This window comes from Lissotriton helveticus, chromosome 12 (assembly GCF_964261635.1).
Source record: "Lissotriton helveticus chromosome 12, aLisHel1.1, whole genome shotgun sequence".
NCBI lineage: Eukaryota > Metazoa > Chordata > Amphibia > Caudata > Salamandridae > Lissotriton > Lissotriton helveticus.
In genome coordinates this window covers 218,241,315-218,253,878 of record NC_136073.1, presented here as the reverse complement: position 1 = coordinate 218,253,878, position 12,564 = coordinate 218,241,315, and the positions used below count along the sequence as shown (strand labels likewise).

Genomic DNA, 12,564 nt, shown 5'->3' with positions numbered 1-12,564 from the left:
TATAAGTATTTTTGATAGTGTTCTATTGTTCATTGACAGCATGTATGAGTTAATCCATAGGTAAGTGATTAGATGTGTGTATACATCTATGAATCACTGAGTGGATTTTTAGATACTTGTATTGCTGTGACAATGGATTTAAATATGATACTCTGTATTTTACAAAGAGTGATGAAAAATTGTAATAGTGGATGATGTCATCAGTGATGTCACTGACCATGTCATGAATGATCTAATATGTGACCATCAGCAGTGGATTGCGGGTGCGCGAAACATAGTTAGTACAACTAACTATATAGGAGCAATTTCAATGGTTTTGTAGGAGTAAAATGTCCAGCTAACTATAATACCACTAAAACTTATAGTTTCTTGAGTGAATTTCAAAGGTTTTTTAAAAGCTAATTCCTAACTATATAACTCCTGAAACCTATGGTTTTTTCAGTGAATATATATATATATATATATATATATATATATATATATATATATATATATATATATATATATATATATATATATATATCAGCTCCAAAAGAGTCTCAACCGCTGTCGCGCGGAAAAGAGATGGCAGCACTCACAGGGTAGATGCACAAAATTTATTTCAAGAACGCGCTTTCGGCACTCGGCCTTCCTCAGTAATGAATCCTCTTTTGGAGCGGATATTTATGTCGGGTGCACCCCCGACAAGGCAGGCACCAGCCTACGAGTGCGGGAGGCAGGTGTATACGGAGCGAGAATATATATATATATATATATATATATATATATATATATATATATATTCTGCTACTTGCCCACCATTTCCTGGTGTAGCTGTACGGGGCACAGACCACAGCATATGTGCAGATATGTGTTTTTCTGTCAGTCAGTCATTACGATTTTCGGTCTCGGTCTGTCTGTACCGAAAAGCGTAATGGTTGGCTGAGAGAAAATAAAAAACATATCTGCACATATGCTGTGGTCCGTGCCCGTACAGCTACACCAGGGAATGGTGGCCAAGTAGCGGAACATATAACTGGAATGGTCAAGCAGGGATAAGCCTGACTGCTCTTGTCAAGCTGCCATGGGGGTGAGCATGGGTTATTCTGAGTACGTAAATTACTTACCCTGACTAGAGAGAAAGTCCCTATTTGAACAGGGTGCAATCCACTGCCACCTTGAGACCCCATTTCTAACAAAGGTTTAAAATGATTACAACTAAAATAAATGCCCCCCCCTCCATCAAGACTATATTTTAAACAAAAACGAAATGAAACATGCCAGAAGCTAGTATGAAAGAACTTCACTACACAGGGCAGCAAAATCAGTTTACACTAGTGAACATGCGGGGACAGAGCAACTCCTGGATTTCTGAAAGGAGCAGTATCAAAGTACTATTGTGCAAGTCGAGAAACCTACATGGACCACTTCCTGCTGTTATTTTAGTTGTAGCATTAACCAAGACCTTTTGCTTACCCACGCATTAAAAAAATGTATTTACTAGTTGGGGCTTTCAGACAGGCCTGTTCAAGCACGGTCCTGTTATTGCATCATTCACATTTTACGCCTGCCCGTTACAGTACACAGCATGGGGAAGCTGATCATCAGCCCACTACAGCCACTGGCTAATTTCTGTGAAACAAAGCATTATGCCCTTTCACAAAGAGCACATCCACACAGAGTAATTTCCTTTAGTGCCAAGAACTGCTATTGCAAAATGTACTTTGTGAGCCCCAAATGTTTTTTTATAGCTTTTAGCCAATTTTTATTTTTTATATTAGCAAGGCCTGGGAAGCCCCTCAAAAATAACGTTTTAGAAAAAAAACTTGACAAAATAAAGCACGCCCTGGCAAAGTCTAAAGCCAACCAGCACCGAAACTATTGGCTTGGCCAAGGCTCCTTTAACACTGCAATCAAAATAAGCTTTTCAGACAAATGTATGTTACTGTCCGACATTTCAACTCCAACATCTCTAAGGATTACAGACATGCAAGTGTCCATCTACAAACACAAAAGCCCAAGATAATTCTCACGTTCTATAATTTCACACTCCTCTAATTAGTATGTGGTTAACCCTTGGACTCTATATTCAAGGTGGCAAAGCATATTACAATACTTGAATCAACATATTTTCATATTACAATTTAGAACCCAGCTCTTGCACAAAGCCGAATACAGGAAGAAACTCCATGTTATACAAGTTGAAGTACTTTTCAAAACGTGGGACATTCTACTGAGCAATCATTTCAAGACAAATTGAAAAAAACATCTACAGGCAAGATGGCTCGGCTGAAAACACCTGTATCCGACATCTAGTGATCTGCAGGTCTTAGCTTGAAGAGGGCAACTCAGCCTTCCACCTTTTTAAGGGGGGTACACTTATTACAGCTTATTGAGTAATGGCAACTATTTTTTCTACACTTCGGAACTGTACAAGTGCTGTATGAAGCAGTATATAAAACACATCATTAATGGTAGAGCTGGGCAGGTAAAATGATAATGGCAAACCTAGGACACAGGCTGGACTGAGAGTGTGAAGCTTGTTTCAATGTATTATAGACCAGCACCTCTTAACCTTTTACTTCTGTGGACCCTATTTAATCACTACTAAAAGCCAGACACCCGGGTTGCGCAATTTGTATATGTTCTGAACGACAAAATAATAAATAAAAAAAAGGGGCACAAGCAAATTAGGATTGTAATATTTAATTCATAATCAATATATAAAAATTTAATTTTAATGGATGGGTTGAAGCTTTCGAAATTTGTTTTTATTCCTAAAAGGCAAAGTGATAGTTTATACTCTAACATGTGTCTCTGTCTTTTATGCTCCAAATGAATGCTCGGTACCAACACATAGGATGCTACAATTGTGGGCACCAATTCCCCCATTCTAGATTCCATTTGCTGTACTTATGTTACTCCCTCGAATCACGTCAATTATGTAGATCCAAATCTAAAATTTCTTCACATTTACCCAGCATTTTAAAATGTTCAATTTTACACAGTGCTTTTTTTATTTATGTATATATGCTTTGGTAGTTTGCCTTTATTGTTTTTTTTCTAAATAAGTAGTTGCAGACCCCCCCATCCCCCCGCCCATCCCCCAAGTAAGCATTGTAGACCCTCCCCCCCCCCCAAGGGTCCGCAGACTCCAGGTTAAGAAATGCTGTTCTAGACCACAGGTGTTTAATGACTGCCGACTAGGGCTGGATGCATGCCACTTAGCCAAATTACACAAGTATAGTTATAATGAATCTAAATGGATCTCACTTACATAGTCAGTGGTTAGCCTGAAAAATCTGGGATGGATCCAGTCCATCTAGAACTAAATCAAACGCCCTTTCTCTAGATTCTGACTGACCTACTATAAGTTCAAGCATTAAGCCTATGTGACACAATATCCTCATACAAGAAGGCTAATGGCAAAAAGATGATTAATAATTTGGAAAAAGAATTAATTCAGTCCACCACCTCCCCTCACAAATCTCTTTAGGGTTTTCAAAATATCAAGTAAAGCGTAAATATCAAACATGGCAGCTGCTGGTTGCTTTTCTTCTTAAGCATTTGTTGGCTGTGCTCTGCATTGGTTTTGACTGGAGGTTTCACCTTTGTCTTGGTGGCTTAAAACGCTACCTTTCAATATGTATATCCTTGAGAAGGGTCATATGAAGTAACAACCTACAGGCATCTGTGGGATCCTGTCGAGGAATTTATGAATCGTGTAAGAGACAACAAACACTTAATGCACAACAAGCTTTTCCCAACTTGGTTTTGTGAATGCAGTGGAGCCTATATTAAGAGGACATTTTGGCTTCGGTTTAAGTGCCTGGATACCCTTACTGCCCTATACAAATCAATATGGTATAAGTTACCAAAAATAATTACCTTATAATTTTAATCAGCTCACTCATGTTGACATGATCCGGAACCAAGAACTTGGTTTTGTCAAGCACAGGAAGCTGCTTTTCCCCCTTGTACCTTTCAATAATCACCTGGAAATCATAGGGAAAATAAATACGAATTAGGATCTTGGTTTCTAAAACTGCAGATTACGGCAACCTTGTGCAACCTCTTCTCGGTAACTAAACGTGGAATAAATGTTTTGCGCAGCACATGTTCATTTAAAATCATAAAAACATAAAAAGTAATGCCAAGGTTAACAAGCACCTTCGTTATCAACTAGATTGTTATATTCACATTTCAATAACACAAAGGGGTATACAAGACAACTCGTTATCCACTGCATCTTGATGCACTGTCAAAGCATTTCATGTGTCTATAGAATTTCACTTTTTTTTATTTAAATATCTGCAAATGGTACGTAGGCCACACTTTTCTTTTGGCGTCATTTTGGGGAGGTTCGAGTTACTGGATTGAACTGCGTATTGAATTGGAGGTTTTTGTGAAATAGCTCCTCTCTTCACCATTTAATGGCAAGCTCCTAACAAATTTCAAGCACACGAAGTTTATCAAATGTGTACATGCTTGGTCTGCATGTAGTTCCAAATATCATATTTAAGCTTTAGTTTAGCATCCATTTGTGTATCTAGAGTGAACGTCTCAGGGGTTGATATGGTCCTGCTTGCAGTCTGGAGAATAAATTTTTTTTTCACAACAATATTTTTTATTTTATTGATCAGGTATAGCATGTATGCAGTCCTCCACAGTCAGGAGAGACCTGTCAGAACAACAAAACATGTATGAGCATGTCACAAACCCAATCAGAAACAGCACCACCCACGACCACCCAACTATCCCTCTACCCACCCCTTATTCCTCCCTAGCCCAGCGCACGTAATCGCAACTGGAGAATAATTTTAATCCACAATCTTCTAGGGTCTCCTAGGTTTAGCACTCAGAGTCATTAACATTTTTTAGTCCGACACACAATTCACAACTTTCAAATGCTATGCTTCAGATCCTGAGCTCTTGCAGTTTGTTCTAAAAAAAAGGGATGACCCTGGTCTCAGCTCCCAGTTTCTTATTACATCTACCGCCGCGTGATACTGAAGCACCCCCTAGGAAAAACTCTTTTGTGGGTATTAACAAGGAAACGGGCCACAGACCAGAAAATATTTCCACTGGTATGCATGCATGGCTAAGTGTCTGTGTTGAAGGGATCCTCCTATATGCAAATCGATAGTCAGCCACTCGAATGGAAGCCACTCATTTTCGGTTATTGGAGACTACAGGGGTGTGGAATTTATTAAAATATCTACTTGTCCATGGGGCAAGTTGCTTCCAAAATCTACTTGTCCTCTAACAAAATCCACTTGTCCCTTTGGTGTCATGTGGTTCGGCGACAAATTATGGCAGCAATCTCATTATATAAGAGCTCTTATATAGCCTCTCTGATTATGCCAGGGCTCATACCATAGTAGTTTTTGAATATTAACAATCCCTTTATGTTGCCACGTTTCTGCAGATCTACATACTGGGACTGAAGGTAGTGGTAAGCAATAGTTCCAGGGTTGGAATGCCCTTTAAGTCTGTGCAAATCTACTAGCTTGCATGTTTCAAGGGTTTTCAACAACTCTTCTCTAATTTTTTCCCAGACTGAGAAATGTTGGAAATTTACTCCTGACAATGGCAGACGTAAACCTTCTTCCAGAGTTGGGAAAAAAGTGGTTGATGGGAAAATGGCCTTGCAAACAGTCTGGTTTTCGCATGAGCATATCTATACATGCATATTTGCTCATGATAAACTGCAGTTCACAAATATTTTCCAGGAGTACATTTCTTGCCCTACTTCTATAAATTCTTGTAAATTCACGAAAGCTGTATAGCTGAACTTAATGCAAGGAAATATACCAAGGGTGCACTTTTGAGACTTTCTTTAATAATAGGGCCCCTAATTTGGTCGGGCATTAACCACAACCTTTTGTGTTTGTTAAAATTCTCTCTCCCTCTCTCTGTATCGGCTGGCTTCACTGTGAGTGACGGCATCAAGCTCTTTCACAAGGAGTATATTGGCACACAAAGTAGTTTTGTTCAGTGGCAGTAACTAATGTGGCAGTGTGTGCTTTTTTTAGACCAATTTGGTTTTTGTTTTTTTTGCTTTTGCCAATGTTTGTTATAAGGGTGAGGGCCCGGCAGTTCTCACATCAAGAAGGCTTTACAAAAACCATGCCAAAACAAGTCACGTATTGGCAAAACTAAAAAGCTGACCACTAATTTCAGACCTACTGGCTTTGCAAATGCTTGTTTATTTTTGTTACTCATAATCTTATTGAAACTGGTTACACTGATTTTCCAATATGAATATTTTTGCGAAATACTAGCATGCATCAACACATTTGACTAAATGATGCTGCAAACAAACGGTACCTGAAATTTCACAGTAGTTTAGCAAAATGTATTTTTTTCCTACTTTCATTTTTTTAGGAACATTTTATATTGAAAGCAAAGAGTCATTAATCTTGCTCTCAAGCTTCTGCAAATATTTGCATCTAATCAGAGAGCATTCTGGGAGCATTATGCATAGCCTCATATTGCTAAACTTTGAAACCGTGAGTTCACATTTTTATACTGTAACCACTGTCAGTAGTGCAGTCAGAACTTACATTTACTTCGAGCGCTCACCCTAATAATAAAGGCTTTCAATTAATGAACCATAAATACAAGTTTGAACAGCATTAACATGAGCACGCAAATAAGCACTTAACTTCAGGCAGTGCCCTTCCCATTAATGTGCTACTGCAACCTGGCAGCCAAAGGGTTTGTGCTGCAGGGGGTTGGGCCTACTTGTCCCAAGGACAAAATACACATTAAAACTTGTTGCCCTTGACCCCAAACAATATGTCCTGGGCGTCGGGCTATAGGAATTCCACATCCCTGGGTCCAGCCAACCATACAGTTCTGCTTTACCTTCCAAAATGACGGTTAACAATTCGCCCCTGCTTTATGCCCAAACTCATCCTTCACTTTGTGTTTAGACCTCTAATAAAGAAAATTTGCTGAAATAAGCAGGGTGAGAATCTTTTACTTTCCGACGCAGTTTAGTGGATTTTGGAAAATCCGTTCTTGCTTCAATTGAATTACAGTAGTACGAGATGCTCAAAACAGACTATCCGAATATAGGTTAGACTGTCCGATTCTGGTTACTGTGGGCAATGATTATGAATAAACATTCTAATAACATATTACACAGTTCATATTCTTGAATGGAACAGGACACGTTTTTAAGAAATATGCAATATATTTTAAAAATCTGAATGTGAAGACCCTACGAGATTCGAGCTTGAGGATACCACCTCCCCCAACTCCCCACCCCACACTCCCAGAGGCTTCAATTACTGGAGCGACCCCAAGTGTACACAGGGCGGAGGGCCATCTGGCATACTGCTGGGAGTGATACTGGATACCGACTGCAATTAACTGGTGGAAGCAGTTGGTAAGCACAGAATCAAATTTTAATTATTAAAACAACCCCCCCTCCCGTTCCCAACCATAACAAAAAATATGTATAAAAAAACCCTAATTGTACAGCGGGAAGCTGTGTAACAATGGACTGGGCCTTTCCTCTGATAGGTTGATCTATTTAGAGAGTTTATCATCTTAGTTCACACTATTCTCCCTGCACATACCTAACTGAACCTAGGAGGAGGGCGCCCAGGCTCCGAGAACTCTGCTAACTAAAAAGCAAGTAGTAAAAACACTTCACTTCCAGAATGATTGAGAATGCGTCTTTCATGCTTCCATACTACCCTTCCACTTCACTCTACCCAGACAGACAAAGCTGTCAAACGCTTCACAGTCAGCCATTCTCCCATATTATCAATGCAACTACTTCGGGACCATCCGTTCCAAATTCCCTGTGGAAACACCGAATACAGCTCGAACTGAAAAGCTCACAGATTTTCAACAAAGTAACTTCTGTACAGTGATCCACACAAAACGTTTGAAAGGTGCACTATACTGAAACGTCACCAAGTGGGAAAATAGCTGACGATGAAGCATAACTTACAGGTATTTTATTTGGGTGTTGCTCTCGAATAAGTCGTACATCTTCCACTCGCTGCTCTGTGGGGGACAGGAAATAGAGACGGTCAAATTGTGAACTAAACAGTTTTGCTTGATTAAAAATAAAAGCCAGGTGCAAACGTTTCAGAGACAAGTGCAGCAGTCCAGAATACTATTCATCCACTAAACACAAGTAAAAGGAGTTACGAATACTAGCATAAACCTACAAACCTTCCAATACTTATGAAAGGTTCCCCTCTTTACTAAGAAAACAAACGCATGAAAATATGAAAAACAAATTAAACTATGAAAGGGAGAAAGTGGGAAAAAAAATCAGTGTTGGTAAAACACAAGAGAATGGAAAATGCTTGGCATACGCCACTTGAATCTCCCACTGGATTTGTTGGTTAGGTCTCCCACCTGAATTCTGGGCGGTGTCGGCATGCTCCTGTCGCTGCACCCAGGCCACCTTTCTCTGAAAGAGGCAGAATGCCTCCAGGAGTGTGCATCAGCATGCACAAAACTGAAGGAAGGCTAGCCGTCTACTTGAAATTCAACCTGGGAGGTGGGTGGACGGCGGGTAGCCAGATTTAAGGGGCATCCTTCACACGAGAACAATGAATAAACAGGTTAGTACCATAATAGCGTAGCACTGGTCTAAACTGCAGAGAAAGTTCCAACTACACCCTCAACCGACAAAGAGAACTAGAGACAGCATAAGAGAGTGACACAGAGCAAGAGACTAGGGGGTTGGGGGAAGACAGGATGGAGAAGAGTAGAGGTTGTTGTGGAGGACTCTTTCCTTCCCTTCCAGTGTTTAGGGAGATGAGCTGAAGAGTACCAGAGAAGAGTGCAACGAGATGGCATAGTTTGATCTCATACCACCCTTGGTAGAAAACAGTACAAAAAGATCTTGAAATCTGGGCAGAAGTATCACCTGTACACTGGTCGTAATGGGCAATGGTGTAGTGAAAAACTAGGTAGCCGCGATGTTCTAAATCCTATCAGTTTTAAATGAAAAGTAGCTAAGTGTACAGAGTGAGGCAATTAATCTATTAGGTTGGCTGAGCAAAGTCACTGTGTACGGCAGTCAAGCTTGCTTACGCTTACCATACTCCCCAGACTTCACTCTGGTGCACTGATGTATTAGGGTAACACATGGTCCACTTCCGGCAACAAAAGGTGATCTACTTGTTGTACAAACTTTGGTGTGGACAATAGCAGACTGACTTTTTTTTCTTCCTATTCGCAGAGTGATGGGGGCCGCAAATGAAATTACATACACATCTGAGCTACAGCCACTAAAACACACAATCTCACAAGAGGGAGGACTACCAAGCTGATCCAACGCAGCAATGGCATAAAGTGAAACTTTGCCTTTTATTTTACTGTTCAGACAAGTTTACGTACCTGTTAATCCTTCCTGCCCAGTCCCTCCTTTCAAATAGGCATATATAAATGCCAAGCCTAGGTTCCCTTCAAAAACACAAAATATATAGAAACAAGCATTAGCGAAGCCAATAGGTCTCAGCAAAGGCCAGGCTCCGAGCTTTTGGCGCCGTCAATGTGAATGTTTTTAGTTGTACATTTCTACACACAGTTACCGACCCATTAAGGTTCAAAAGAGGTATGCATGCCCTTCACAAAAGGAGAGCCAGCAAATGGGAAGTCGTGGGGCAGGCTGTAAGCCCACAAAGTAGATACAACATGTCTTGGTTCGAGACAGCACATGCGAGCGGTCTAGAGCAGAGATCTAAAAAGGTATGATCGAACACACTGGCATGCATGACCATAAATGCAGCTGGGTCAACTTTAACAAGGATGTGTTCGGGGGGAGGGGGTGAGAAAGTACCACTCACTACACAACGGCTGAAGAGAGCTGACTGGGCATTAATAGACAGAAATAACATGGTGTACTGTGATGGATACGAGATAAGAGGGCCATTGATGACAGGTGCAGAATGTTTTTGGAATGACTGAGTTCTGTGGTTGCTGGGGGTGAAGGGCTACTCAGTAGTAAAGAGTGCTACAGTTTAGAATAAAGTATAAATGAAATAGGTCAAGCGCGCATAGCCGGCCCCAGGTCGCGAATGAAAGCTGTCAGTTTAGGAACTTGTGGCACCAACTGGAGTCAAAGCATGCAGGGTACTTGTTGTGTGCAAGGAAGCGATGGTCTGCTAAAAAGAGGCTAGTAGCAAGTGCATGTTGAGTAAAATGACGAGTAGCACATCTACCAGCAGAGCCAGCTTCAGTAGCTGGCACAGCTTTACAGGGACAGGCCCCAGCATGCTGCGGGTCCGGCTGGGCAGCCAGGCTCCCTCTCCGAGGCTTAGAACAGCAGATTTGGTGCTTCTCACTCACTATCCAAGCAGAAGCACCACTACTGCCAGGAAATCAAACTTCCACTCAGGGGTGATGGGAAAGACTGGTAAAAATAACCAGCGTTATGTGTTCATAAACTCTTCAGCTGCCAATTGGCTAAAGGTGACGGGCTACCTTTTCAGAACCTCCGCTAGGTGTCATTGGATACTGGTAGGCTTATGTACATTTAAAATGGCCACATACCATATGATGTGAAAATTTCTTTCTGAGCTCTCTAGTGCTTAAATTGTCGGGGGTCGGGCCTTTCACAGAAACCCACCCTAAGCTTCTAACAAACGACCTTGTTGCCCCTAATTGTGGGCAGGGCCTGTGTAGTCCAGATTGAGCAGTCCTCTTGCACTGTATCTGAGAGACTGCTCAACACAGTGACAGTTGATTCATTAAAAGTATAATACCTTGCTACGTAATGGCATATCTAACTGTCACGTTACAGGTGAAATAAAGTTGAGGGGTGATAGCTTCCCCTTTAAAGGATGAGGGCACTGGAAATAATCAAGAGCCTGCTGCTTGTCATTGCTACCATTCTCTAAATAAAGGAATAGAGGCCCCATTGAAGTTTATCTTGTCCTCTATTGATATGCCACCCGCAATCTAGCAAAGACTGTTGGATAGGAGCAGTGAACACACTGGAGAAGGTGCACAATAAAAGCCACCCCCAGAAATACGAACACAACAATACTTTAGGGACACCTTTCAGACACATACGCGTATTCTACCCTTCTGTGGCTTCCTTGCATATTAAGACATTCAGGTTTGTTTTGAATACTTATAAAACCGTGTGATACTTCCATCTGCTCAGATCTAATTACAAGGATTTCTTTAGTTTCCAAGGGCATCATATTTACTATTGTTCAGAACTCTAGGAGAGGTATTCTTACCCAAGATAGACGTGCCTTGGCTTTGGTGAGGTTTGCCGGAGACTCCTCCCACGAGAGAGCATTAGTGAAATAGGCAGATATAGTCAGAACAATTTGTTTAATGTAGATCGGCACAGGAGTTTAAAAAAAATTAAATTGGTATTTATTTAGTGTGTTTTATATAGCGCGCAGCTACCCCAACGGGGTGTCCCGGCGTTTCAGCAGCTGTGCAGGATCTTACTCGATTGAGGGGAACGTTAACAGAAGAGGAGAGTTTTTAGAGCTCTATGGAAGGGTATTTCATCTTTTATTATACGAACAGAAACAGGCAGTTTGTTCCATAGGGCAGAAGCGTTGACCTGAAAAGTTTTGCCCCCTGAACGAGCTCTTTTGTATCTAGGAGTAGACAGCAAGTGTTGAGAGCTAGAACGGAGACTCCTAGCATTGCTATAGGGCTGGAGACAGGAGGACAGATAGACGCATCCTTTACCCCTGAGTGAACGATGGGCTAGGGTAAGAGCCTTAAATTCGGCTCTTCTTTGGATCGGTAGCCAATGCAGTGCCCGTCGGTGGGGAGAAATGTGCTCTCGCAGAGAGATACCACAAACTAACCGAACTGCTGCGTTTTGGACTATCTGAAGCCTATCTAAGAGGCCAGAAGCCAGCCCCAAGTAAAGACCATTCGCATAATCCAAATGCGAGGTGATAAGGGCCTGAACAATCGTTTTCCTGGTGTTGGAAGGGAGAAAATTAATACATTTCTTAATCATCCTAATCTTCAAAAAGCAGGAGAAGGACACTGATTGAACTTGATTTTTAAAAGAAAGGGTGGTGTCCCATCTAACCCCCAAGTTTCTAACTGATTCCTTCGGGAGGGGGGCAGAGCTTAGGTCGAGTGGCCACCAGAGGTTAGAATCCAATGGTGATGGCTGATGAAAGAATAAGACCTCCGTTTTTCCCGCATTAAGTCGGAGGAAATTATCATCCATCCACTGAGCAATCTTACGAAGACAGTTTTTTAATGGGTCAAAGGTGGTTGCAATAGGGATATTATCATAGGCAAACAGGAGTTGAATATCGTCTGCATATGAGATGACCTTAATTCCCAGCTCCGAGATAAGTTCTGCAAGTGGGGAAAAGCACACGTTAAATAATAAAGGACTCAGTGCCGAGCCCTGGGGGACTCCCCATTTTAATGGGCGATGATTGGACATGAAAGGGGGTGTAGACACTGCCTGTGGTCGATTGGAAAGAAAGGAGGACAACCAATCCAGAGCCTTTCCTTGAATGCCCTTAGACCTAAGGCGGTCAATCAGGACGGGGTGAGAGACGGTGTCAAAAGCTGCCGATAAATCGAGCAGCACCAACACCGCTCTTGAAC

At 41.5% G+C, this 12,564-nt stretch overlaps 1 protein-coding gene across 1 annotated transcript in view; it reads right to left on the bottom strand.

Moving 5' to 3' along the window:
* The window catches only part of MAP1LC3B (microtubule associated protein 1 light chain 3 beta), a 45,041-nt gene that overhangs the window by 10,390 nt on the left and 22,087 nt on the right, over window positions 1-12,564 (bottom strand). The window contains exons 2-3 of the mRNA XM_078670772.1: window positions 7,949-8,004; window positions 3,868-3,974 (exon numbers count right to left, since the gene is read on the bottom strand). Coding sequence (XP_078526898.1) covers window positions 3,868-3,974; window positions 7,949-8,004 — 163 coding nt within the window. The remainder of the gene's footprint in view (window positions 1-3,867; window positions 3,975-7,948; window positions 8,005-12,564) is intronic.